At 48.9% G+C, this 12,136-nt stretch overlaps 1 protein-coding gene across 1 annotated transcript in view; it reads left to right on the forward strand.

Annotated features, from left to right (window-relative positions):
• ADGRB1 (adhesion G protein-coupled receptor B1) overlaps positions 1 to 12,136 on the forward strand; it is a 201,621-nt gene that overhangs the window by 79,310 nt on the left and 110,175 nt on the right. Inside the window, exons 14-16 of the mRNA XM_069006061.1 lie at positions 133 to 208; positions 4,203 to 4,305; positions 5,313 to 5,356. Coding sequence (XP_068862162.1) covers positions 133 to 208; positions 4,203 to 4,305; positions 5,313 to 5,356 — 223 coding nt within the window. The remainder of the gene's footprint in view (positions 1 to 132; positions 209 to 4,202; positions 4,306 to 5,312; positions 5,357 to 12,136) is intronic.

Raw genomic sequence — 12,136 nt, forward strand, 5'->3', positions numbered from 1 at the left:
GGCCATGGCCCAACAGAGAGCCCTCCATCACTCCAGAAGCCAAATCCTGTCCCTGGGTGTCCTGTGGGGACAGCTGCCACCCCAATTGTCTCAGTGCTGTTGTCTTCTTCCCTCTCCTCTGGTGTCCTGCAGTGTCGGACGACTCCTCCGTCTTCGTGGTCGGGACCGTGCTGTACCGGAACGTGGGCAACATCCTCTCCCTGCAGAGGTAAGAGGGGCTGCCTGGGGAGGGGGGGCAGCTGGGAAATCACCAGGAAGATCCCTCTGGCTGCAGAGCCCCAGTCTTCCGGGAAAAAGTAGAAATCACTGGGTGCAATGAGACAGATTTTGACCTGCAATGGGAATATTTTGACGCCCACGTTCGGGTGGGGCCAGGCTCATGCATCGCGTGCCGAAGGAGCAGGAATGTTTTCCCCATCCAGGTGCAGCACCCCAGACACGAGGGGAGGAGGCTCAGTGCTGCTGTCTCATTCCTCCCTGCCACCCTTCGCCCTCCAGGAACGGAACCTCACCCTGCCCTCCTCCTCACGAGGGATTTTGGCGGCCCATTTTGACAGATGGGGGATGCTCAGCTGCCCCGATCTTCCCGAGCCGCCAGCCACACTGAGCCCTGGAGAGCAGCACAGGCAGGCTCGGGGAGGAGAGAGGGGAGCAGAGCACGCCTGGCTGCACATGTCTGCCGTGTTCCCGGCGCTGCTAAGTGCCTCGGGCACCAAAGCTTTTGTGTTCGGCCCTCCCTTCCCTTTTCTTCGCTCCTCTCCCTTTTCCTCTCGCTTTTCTATTTTTTTTCTTCCCGAGACTGGTACTGAGGCAGTAAATTAAGCATCCTAAGGCACCTTCTAAATCTGTTCTGCACTGATTATCGTGAGCCCATTTACCATAAACACCAGGGCATCTCTCCTCACCGATAATCATTTAAATACCTCCAGATTTAGCACGGGCAATGGCAGAAGGGCTCCAAGTGAGTGCAGAGAGGAATTAGCAAGCCAGCCAACTGTATTCTGTAATATCTTCCATTACAGCAGTGGGAATTAGATCAGAAGGGCAATAAACATCATCGGCTCAAATGATCCAACGGTGTTTCAGCTTCCTCTGGCCAAGCAGGGAATGAGCTCTGATAACCAGCAGCTGCTGCGGCCGCAGTCTCCGAACAGCATTCCCGCGGGAGAGCTGATTTAAGATGTTCCTTAATTAAAGGACAGTCCCTCTTATAAAAAACTCGAGTCTTGAATCACCTGGGCAGAGTCAAAAGGAAAAAAAAAAAAAAAGAAAAATTAAAGCAGCGGCAAAGCACCTCTCACTTCAGCACTGTGCAAATGGACACAGCGTTAAAAAGGAGAAGGTTGTTAAATAGCCACATAGCTGCCTATGGGTAAAAAATATTTCTGACCACTGAGGAGAGCAGCTATTCCTGAGTACACATAAGAAATACGGACCCAGACCCTGGACTGGACTAGTCTGATTCAATGCAGAGTGATTTTTCCAAGAACGGGGAAAAAAAAAGCAGATTTAACTCAGCAAACAGCACCAGCTGAGCTGTTCCTAATTGTCCCAATTTACCTCCCCCAAGCAGCAATTCTGTCTCTGAGTCACGAATTACTCTGTCCCCTTGGATCCAGAGAGCCCAGCGGATCTTGGCAGCTGTGACAATTGGGATGGGCTACACACAAAACCTGATTTTCCAAGCTGGGGAGGTGAGAGAGGAGCTTGGTCCCAGCTGGAATCCGCTGCAGAGGACACAGACAGCAGAGAGCCACGAGCCTGGTTCTCCCTGTGTACCAGCACTGTGTTCACAGCTCTTTGCACACCCTTGGTGGCCACTCAGGAGCCCTCTGAGCTCCTCTGAACTCCTGCTCAAGCCCGATCTTGGCGTGTTTTGTTCTTCCCAGAAGCTGGGCTGCAACGTGCTTGTAGGAAAAACAACTCCTCTTCCTCCTGAAGGGTTCCCTGTGATGCTGAGTCCTTCGCCGCCCCCGAGAAGCTGCTCAGCTGCTTAATTGCCTTCTCTGACAGGAGCTTGCCTTTCTATTTGCGGCCGAGTTCGTCTGACTTTCACTTCCAGGCACTGGGCCTTCGGGTGGGTGACTGAAAAGCCTCCCGCATGCAAGGAAGTGTCAGACAAGCCTTCCAACAGAGAACTTTTTGTCTGGTTTTCCGGCACCTGGATCGATTTTGTGTCTCTGTTTTGAACTCCCTTTGCTGTTTCCCCATCTCAAAGTGAAACTGAACTCAACAGCAGAGTGGAATCCAGACAAGGAGGGTACAGACAGAAGTTCTTTGCTTCTTCTCAGTGTAAGGGATCTTAAAAATCATCTCATTCCAACCCCCCTGCCATGGGCAGGGACACCTTCCACTATCCCAGGTTGCTCCAAGCCCCGTCCAACCTGGCCTTGGACACTTCCAGGGATGCAACAGCCACAGCTTCTTTGGGCAACCTGTGCCAGGGCCTCAGCACCCTCTGAGCAAAGAATTTCTTCCCAAGATTTAATCCAAACCTCTTCTCTTTTAGTTTAAAACCATTCCCCCTTGTACTCTTATGATTAACCCATGTAAAAAGTAGCTCTCCATTTTTTTATAAGCCTCTTTCAACTTCTGGTTGAGCTGGGGTTTCTTGGCCACCGATCACCCTTCATGGTCTGCACACCGGTGACTTCTGTGTTCTAACAACTTGCCTCGCTGAAAAATCAAATTCTCTTTCTGTCTGTGTTTGCTGCATCGATTCTCACCTGCTCCTCAGCCTCCTGAGGAGGTTTCAGTGTCATCCCCGCTGCTCATGCGAATATTCAGCAGCACTGACCCAAGGACTGACCCTTACAGACACGGCCTCTGATGAAGGCATGCACTGGTGGTTACCTTTCAGCAGATCCCATTTTCAGCCTCTCACTGCCTGCTCCCATTGATTTACTCCTTTACTTTTCCTCTGTAGGGTGATAGCTGGGCTTTGTCTTTTTTTCTTCTTTTTCTTCTTTAGTTTTTCCTTTTTCCTTTTTAAGGAAAATATATATATATTTTTTTTAATTTACCCTGTTAAATCAATGTTGTTTTTCCTTCTAGTGTTGGTGGAACAGTGGCTTTCTGAGCATCTGCTTACACATCCATGGACAAGTCCAAATAATTTTTCCCTCTTTCTTTAAACCCTATTTTTTTAGCTGCTGTTAAGCAACTGCAAATCTTTCCCACCTAATTCTTTTCTAAAAAAAAACCAACCAAAAAAAAAAACCAGAACCGCCCCCCCCAAAAAAAAACAGAGAAAAAAGTGAAAAATTTTATCAGTACCTGCAGATTTGGTGAAGATTTGAATAGGGAAGGATTTCCTTTGTCCATGGATGCCACAAGGGCTGGGAGCAGCCTAATCTGGATCTACCACTCCACTACCAATTCCTTCATGGCAGCACTTTCAGCTGCTGCTTGTGAAGCCCTTTTGCTTATTTAAACACCAATAAACTGCAGAAAAATGAGAATACTCTGTACATTTACATGTTCAGTGTCCAGGGAAGTGCCTACAAAGAGTTTGGCTTTCCAGGAATGGGAGTTACCTCCTCACTTTATTGCCCCTCCCAAGAGCCAAACCTCCCAGGGCTGTCAGATTTATTACAATATTTGTCTGGGCACAGCCATTTAGACATCTACATGAAAGGTTTGGCCTTTTTCCATTTGCTTTTGGTCCTTAGGGAATGAAGATACACAGCAGTGCCTCCAGCCAGGATCTCTGCTGCCCCATGGATAAACAACCACACCACAGCCTCACTGCAGTGCAGGCTAAGCCGGCCTTTGGAGAGGCAAAACAGGATATTTCTTTGGAAAGCACATGAAATCACGGAATGTTCTGAGCTGGAAGGGACCTACAAGGGTCACTCTAGTCCAAATGAGCTGTTTCCTCATGGCAGGGACAGAATATGAGTCTAGGACTATTTTATTTCTGGGATAGATACAGACTCTAAGTCCGGTCACTTTAGGGGTTGATAAGATTCATTAAATGGTTTGGTTTTGGAGGGATAAATGAGGGTTGGCTGTGAGGGGAGCCCAGAGGGCAGAGGATGGGAACCATCAGCAGCAAATATCTTTGGGGATATTTTAAAGTAATGGGGTCAACCCCTTCTGCACAGGGTACACTAAACCTTGCACCACCGGTGATGGCTGCCATGGGACTCCCTGCTCCCCAAAAATCCCTCCAAAACCTCTCTTTCCCCTCTTCTCCCCAGGAACAGCACCGTTCTGAACTCCAAAGTCATCTCTGTGACTGTCAAGCCATTCCCTCGGTCTCTCCTCACACCTCTGGAAATCGAATTCTCCCACCTGTACAACGTAAGTGGTTCCTGGGACCCTGCCCCATCCCATGGCCATGTTTGCTTCTGCAGGGCAGGAATGGGTGGGTGTCAGGAAGGAGGTGGTTTTGATGGGCTCCTGACATCTTTTCCTGGTACAGGACCCTTCGATCTTCCCAAAAACCAGGCTGCATTTCCAGAGCAGCAGGAGGGTGACACTGCTGGCACAGGGAACACGGCCGTGCCTGTCCCCAGTTCACACCATTTCATCGTGGGCATCACCACAGGGGAATAATCGTGCACTCATTAAAATAACTTGATGCAACAATGGTCTTCCTTGAGGAGGGAAAGGCAGGGGGAAAGGTTATTCCCATTAATTCTGGGGTATTACTGTTGTCCTCAATGCTTTCCAAGGCAGGCAAAACTTCCCTCAAGGTTCCTCTGCTCAACCCTAAGCAGATTTATGGGATGGACATTTCCATACTCCAAACCCTGTCCTTGCTGTGGAGATCAGATGCTCTCCTGAGGCTCTGCAACATGAATATTAAGATCTGTTGTGTCTTTGGACTCCCCTGGAGGGATGTTCCAAAGCTGTCTCAGACAGCTGGAGTCAGAGGCAAACCTCATCCAGGGGGCTTTAAACACACCTGACCCCCTCCTGCAGGGCTGTGGTTTTGTCCCACAAAAGCACAGGCTGTATTTGATCCACTTTCCAGAAGGGAGCAGCAAAAGGATTCTGTGTGAGAGGAGGGATAAGGAAGAATATCCGTAGGTTGAGTCAGGAGAGAGGCAGAGTCAAATCCCTCTGCAGTGGTTGTGATGCAGAACAAACCAAGGCACATTTTATTGTGGCTTTTCAATCCCAGCGTGGCAGAAGCCATTCCAAGGGTTTGAGATCCATGACAGCTCATCTGGTGTATCCCAGACACTCCATCCTTACAGTGGAAGGTGTTTTACAGGCCCCACATTTTTTCATTGCAGTCCGGGCACTCCATAAACAGCATAACACTGATTTATTTCTATTTTCCCTTTCTTGTCTCCTGGCAGGGAACCACCAACCAGACCTGCATCCTGTGGGATGAAAATGATGGGTGAGTTCTGTGGGTTTCCCTTTACTCTCGTGGGTCTGTTTGCTTTTTCGGGTGAAATCATCACAGTTTTAGCAGTGATGTGTCAGTTCTTGCTCTCTCTCCTCAGTATTTTCTTCACCCTGCTGGGGAGTGCTTCCTCCTGCATGCGTGCACTGTTTCCCTGTGAGATGTCTTTTAGTGCTATTTTGGATTTTTCCACACAAAGGTTACATGAACTGGGACCCAGGACTGTGGAGTTTTTCATATTGAGCTCAGCAAAGCAGTGCTTGGCTCTCTGCACTGCTCACCCCAAATTGTGCACCATAAGGAGAATAACAAAAATTCAGCTGCAGATATGTCCTGTGGAGGTGAAGTCCAGGTGATATGAACTTCATATTGTGCTGCCGTGATCTAGAAAAATTATTTTTGCCAGAATTCCAGCGATGACTGGTACTGTTCAGGAGGGTTTGAGTGATGTGGTTGTGGCCAGCAGGGAAAAAAAAGCAATCCCAAGTTGCCACAAAGAGCTGGGACCATAAATCCCTTATGGGGAGCAGTTGTCAAAGAATATGCATCTTAGAAAGAAAAAAAAAATCACTCTGAAAGTGAGGCCTTAAATCCTGAGTGAGCTTGACAGGGATACAAAGTGTTTGATTTAACAGTGGTTTTACTTCACTGACTTTTGCATCTCAGTTTGAGGACCTACCTGGCTCCTCTTCTGCTTGCAGTCAGTTCCTCTCCTTGAGATCTCAGACATTTGGCACATGCCCCTGCATTTATTATTGTTATTTATTATTATTACCTGCAGCATCTGAAAAATGATTCCATTCTTGTCCTTTTATGCTCCATTAAGTAGCATATGCACACAGAGGCAGGCAACAGATTTACACTCGGCTCAGTTCTTGTTGGTCTGGGATTAATTTGGCATCTCTGAGTGAATCCAAAGCAAAGCTGAAGAACCCAGAGGGTCTCCCTGCTTGTGGAATCACACTTGTGCTGTAGAACTGGTCCCTCTAGCTTCTAGTAGAAATTGCTCCAGCGTTAGAAGACGGTTGAGATGCAGGTGGACTTTTAAGAAATTAATGAAAGGGGATTTTATTTTATTTTCTGTGTGCCAAAGAGCAAACTGAGCGTGTGGGTCAGCACAGAGGGCTGGATTGGTGGGCAGACTCAGGAGCTGGCCTGCTCTGCTAAATGTGTTGTTTCTCCATGCTGGAATGGAATTAAAGCACTTGTACAACAACCCCGTTTTTGGCAAGTAGAGGCAGGAATTGGAACCATTGCCCTTTTTGCTCTGCTCTCCATCCCACTGCTTTTGGCTTTCCAAAAGAAGAGAGAGGGTTGTGTCCAGGAGCATGGAGATGCTTCCCTGCCATGCTCAGACCTGGATTTAATTAGCTGCAGTCTGAGCACGAAAACAGCAAAATCCAGTTTGGATGTGGCTGGGTCTGAGGAACAGGGATTCCATTCAGGGTGGGTGCAGGAATCTGTCAGAGCTGGCACGGGGAAGGGCCTGGTAGGACACAGATGAAGGTTTACCCAGTGCTGAGCATGGATTGAGAGGTTTGGATGCCATTTCTGAACTGGAGGCAAAGCAGTGCTCAGTTCAGTATCATCAGCTCTGCCTCGTTGTAGGGAACGGTTTGGGTTGGAAGGCATCCTAAAGATCATCTCATTCCAACCCCCTAAACCAGGTCACTCTCTGCCCTGGGAGCTCTGGCTGCTCCACACTCTTCCTCCCAAGGCTCAGCAGCTCATTGGGCTGCCTGTTGTCCCTCTGGGAGTGCAAAATGCTGGGATTCCTTTCAGTCTTTCATCCCTGCATCCCCATGGCACCAAAGAATGAGAGCTAAGAGCCGAGCAGGAAATTTCTTGGCACCGATGCCGCAGTTTGGTTTTCAAGGATGGATTCCAATCCCCCAGCAGATTGGTTGTGCAAATGTTGCTGCTAAACCTCCACTCTCGCCGGGTTTTGGGGGTTGTGTGCACGCCTGCAAGTGTTTGCAACCAATATTTACAATCTCGAGCAGCTGAAAAGCCCCAAATGCCGATGTCAGCACATTTTTTGTTAGGGGGATGTTCCAAAACTTAGAGCTGATCCGGAGAGCTCTGGCGAGGGGAGCTGCCAAGCTGTTTGTGCAGTATTTTAAAAGCTGATTTGCACAACATTTTAAAGTTGATTTGCTACCACTGCTGCCTCCTGGGAAAGTCTAATGAAGGGCAAATAATGCAAACCCCATTCCCCAGCTCTGACTGCTCACCTCGAACTTGAACAGCACTCTAGAGCTGTCAAGGGGTTTGAGTCACCATTTTGGTAATTGTTCCCTGCTTGGAACAAGATGTTTTAGGCTGCACCCTGGACTTGTTGCCTGGTGTGTGGTAGAGGGGACTCTGTGCCAGGAAACCCCATTGCTCAGCCACTCTTGTGTGGTTCCCCTCTTTGCTCCCATCTTCTCCTTCCTGCCACCTCTCCCTATAAACTGGAGGCTTTCCCACTGATCAGTCTCATAAGGTGGTTGTGCAAATGGGTGAAACTGAGGTTGCCCCATTCCTGGAAGTGTTCAGGATGAGGCTGGATGGGTCTTTGTGTAACCTGGTCTAGCGGGAAGTGTCCCTGTCCATGGCAGGGGGGTTGGAACTAAATGTTCTTGAAGGTCCCTTCCAAGCCAAACCATTGTGAGATTCTGTGAAATCCCATTTCCCGTTTCTGACCGATTTTATGAATTTACAGCTTCATTTCCCTGCCTGTTCTCCACCCTGCTGCTTTCCCTGTGCAGCCCAAGCCAGCCTGTTGTGGTGCTGCCTGCTCAGGAGACACTGAGACCCCTCAAGATTCCTCTTTTGCCGCTCTCCACATTCCTGCTCCAAGGCTGGGTAGCCAGATGGAGCTTCCCCACACTCACAGTCACCCACCTGAGGCTGCAGATCTCGGTGACCCAAATTCCACCTGATCCCAGTGACCCAGCCTCCGGATTTAACCCCTCGAATCCCGTGACTGAACAGGTAGAGAGGCAGGAAACCTGGAGTAATCCTCCCATGAGAGCTCCTGCCTGTTCCTGCAGCTACCTGAGCTTTCAATCCCATCCAGAGCATGCCAAAACTCTTTAAAGGCCACTTAAAATCCATGGGCCATGAAGGGTTGGACTGTAAAATTGCAATTAGAACAGACAATTATCTGGTGACCATGTGCTTCCTCAAAGATGGAGCTGTCAGACAGTGCACTTGGAAGAGAAAAAAGAGGAAGAACCCTTGAGTCTTCATTCATTTGCATTTAGATGGATATTTAAGCTTGTACTATTAACAATGGATTTTTGATTTATTAATCCCAGCCCCTTTGAGTGACTGTGAGATTCATGGGTGGCACCTCTGCCTCTCTTTTCTCTTCCTCTTGCCCCCAACTCCTCATGTCATGAAATAAGAGGGGAGAAGATCAGGGACTAATTTCTGTTGTGTTGGGTGCTGCGAGTGTGATTAATGAGCTTAGCACGGGCTGGGCAAATTGAAAGTTGAAATCAGAGAATGATTTGGGATTCTCTGGCTCTCCTCCAAGGGTATTCATCTGGAGTAATTATTGGCTGCTTAGCCCTGATGAAGTGAAAACCCAGGCAGGATCTGGTCTCCTGTTCCCCCCTTGTCCTGCTGGGACAGGAGAGGAGTTGATAAATGCAGCCGTGGATGTGTATTCATGTGCTTGAGCATCACCAGAGTTGTATTTCTCTCCTGCCTTGCCCTGGTGCATGACTGGGATTTTATTTGGCAATGGGAGCAGGGAGACAGGGCCAAGGTGTGTTATTGGTGGTGACAGCATCACTTCATGTGTCTTTATACCTCCCTGAAAGGATGTTTTATTGAGGTGGGGGTCAGCCTCTTCTCCCAGGTAACAAGAGACAGGACAAGAGGAAACGGCCTCAAGATGCATCAGTGGAGGTTTAGATTGGATGTTAGGAAAAAATTCTTCACTGGCAAGGTGGTCAGGCTTTGGAACAGGCTGTGCATGGAAGTGGTGGAGTCACCACCCCTGGGAGTGTCCAAAAAATGTGCGGATGTGGCACTTGGGGATGAGGTTTAGTAGTGAACGTGGCAATGCTGGGTGAAGAGTTGGGCTCTATGATCTTTTCCAGCCTTAACAGTTCCATGATTCTGTAGCTGCAGAAGTAGGTTTAGATTGGATATTAGGAAAAGTCCTTTACTGTGAGGGTGGTGTTGGAACCCTGGAGACTGGGATGCCCAGAGAAGCTGTAGATGTCCCATCCCTGGAAGTGTCCAAGGCCAGGTTGAACGGGGCTTGGAGTAACCTGGGATAGTGGAAGGTGTCCCTGCCCATGGCAGGGCAGTAGAATGAGATGATCTTTAAGGTCCCTTCCAACCCAAACCATTCTGTGATCCTCTGAAGCACCAGAGAGGCAACTTGGGATCAGGCTGCCACAGGTGAGCACTAATTGTCCCCTCCTCGGTGACAGCAGGGACCAAGCCAGCTGAGAGCTTGTGTTTTAGCCCCTGGTGCAGGAGAGAAAATCAGGCCATGCAGGTGTGAAATCCATCCCCAGACAGACAAAGAGTGAGATCCAGCAAATCTGCATCTCCAGGGGAACCCTCATCCCACAGGGAATGCCTGGCTCCATCAGGCGTTCCTCTGCTCCTCTGTCTCATTACAATAACGAAGCATTATAATAACCAGGCATTATAATAACGGATCTTAAGAGGCCTTTCCAAACCTTCCAAAATATTTGCATAAAAGCCTTTGTGCTATTGGAAGAGAAAGGGCCTCGGTAATCTGTGGTTTTAATTCAAGGACACCCTCGGCTTCCCTTGGGAAAGATCATCTGTTCCAGTAATTAAAGCCTTTCACCTACCTGACTCGGGAAATGCAAACCTGGCTGTTTAGGAAGGTGACCTGTGCGAGCAAGGTTAGGCTGGGAGAACAAAACAAACACTGCCTCAGCTCTGGGGTGAGCTGAAATCACTTGGAAACTTGTGGTGTCCTAAAATACAGCTCCCAGAGGCTGAGGACAGTCCTGCTCATGGGATCTTTTCACACAGGAGCTGAGGGGTAGGGTGTGAGTTGGTCCTGGAGGTGGTCACACAGAGCCACAAGCCACAGGGAGAGTTTTGTAGTGTCAGAGTAAGTTTTTGGGGGGTGTTTTTGTTTGTTTGTTTTATCTGGAACAACTCAGAGGAGCACCCAAAATATACTAGAAGGAGGAATTGTTTGTATAATTTATTCATGGGGCAATTGTACTCTTTGGTGTTTATGGTCCAGCCACACCATGAATCTTGAAGTGCAGCTGCTTTTCCTGAAATTCCTGGTTTTTGGGTGGGATATCCAGTTTCTAATCAGCAGAATCCAAAGCTGTCTGAATTCCTGACTGCGTGTCCTACAGGATTACAAGTCCTTGGAAGGCAGCACAAGGAGCAGGACACGGTGTGAGCTCCATGGGCTTCATGCTACTTGTTGACAGAAAAAGGCATTATGTTTTCTTTCCTGTGCTTTTTGGGGCTTTTTGTGATCCCAGCCTTGCTGTTCTGATTCCCTCTGGAGGGCAGGTACAGCTCCCTTTGTTCCTCTACTCCCCACCACCAGAAAAGCATCACACAGGAGCTGTCTTATCTCTGGCATCCCATGGAATCATTTTGCTCATCACATCAAATTAATCCATCTCTCGGCGCCTGTCTTTTGAAGAAAAGCTTCCTAAAGTCAAGGAACAGCTTCTCTTCTCCCCTCTCTGTCACCCAGCACATTAATGACCCTGCCAGAGCTGTAGATCAGGCAGTCACAGAGCTGCAGATCATCCTGTCTGTGCTGGCAGAGATAAACGAGTCCCCCCAGATACAGACTCTTCACAGAGCCACAGAATGGTTTGGGTTGAGAGGGACCTTAAAGATCATCGAGTTCCACCTCCCTGCCGTGGGCAGGGACACCTCCCACTATCCCAGGCTGCTCCAAACCATGTCCAACCTGGCTTTGGACATTTCCAGGGATCCAGGGGCAGCCACAGCTTCTCTGGGCAACCTGTGCCAGGGCCTCAGCACCCTCACAGCCAAGAATTTCTTCCCAAAATCTACTATAAACCTACCCTTCTTCAGCCTAAAGCCATTCCCCCTTGTCCCATCACTCCATTCCTCATCCCAAGTGCCTCTCCAGCTCTCTTGGAGCCCCTTTAGGCACTGGAAGGGGCTCTAGGGTTTCCTTGAAGCTTTCTTTTTTCTACCCTGAACACCCCCAGCTCTCCCAGCCTGGCTCCAGAGAAGAGGGGCTCCATCCCCAATCATATTTGTGGTCTCCTCTGGAATCTCTCCAGCAGCTCCACATCCTTCTGATGTTGGAGGCCTCGGAGCTGGGCACAGCCCAGGAAGGGTCTCACAGGAGCAGAGCAGAGGGACAGAATCAACCTGCTGGCCTGTTAAAATCCCAAAGCCCCATGAAAAGTCAGTGCACTGCTCTCCCCTTTGGACCTATTAATAGCACCTCATACATTAATTTTATATGAATTATATATTATATATATTTTTACTGCAACTCCCCAGCTGTGGGGGAGCAGCACTGCCCTTCATATGATCCCATGCAGGGTGTCTGTGCTGGTGTCTGCCAGTCTCCCTGATCCAGCTCCATCACCCTTAGTCCGTTTAATTCCCCACATCTTCAGCTGCAAATCCTGCCTTTCCCAACTGCTCCTGTGGATTGGTGAGGGGATGTCAGTGAGGGAAGAAAGCATCGTGCTTGCAAAGCCCGGCTACACAGGGGCATGCAGGGAGGTTAATCTGAATATTCCCATTAGTTCCCCTGTGTTAAACCCAGTTAAA

This window comes from Aphelocoma coerulescens, chromosome 2 (assembly GCF_041296385.1).
Source record: "Aphelocoma coerulescens isolate FSJ_1873_10779 chromosome 2, UR_Acoe_1.0, whole genome shotgun sequence".
NCBI classification, from domain to species: Eukaryota; Metazoa; Chordata; class Aves; order Passeriformes; family Corvidae; genus Aphelocoma; species Aphelocoma coerulescens.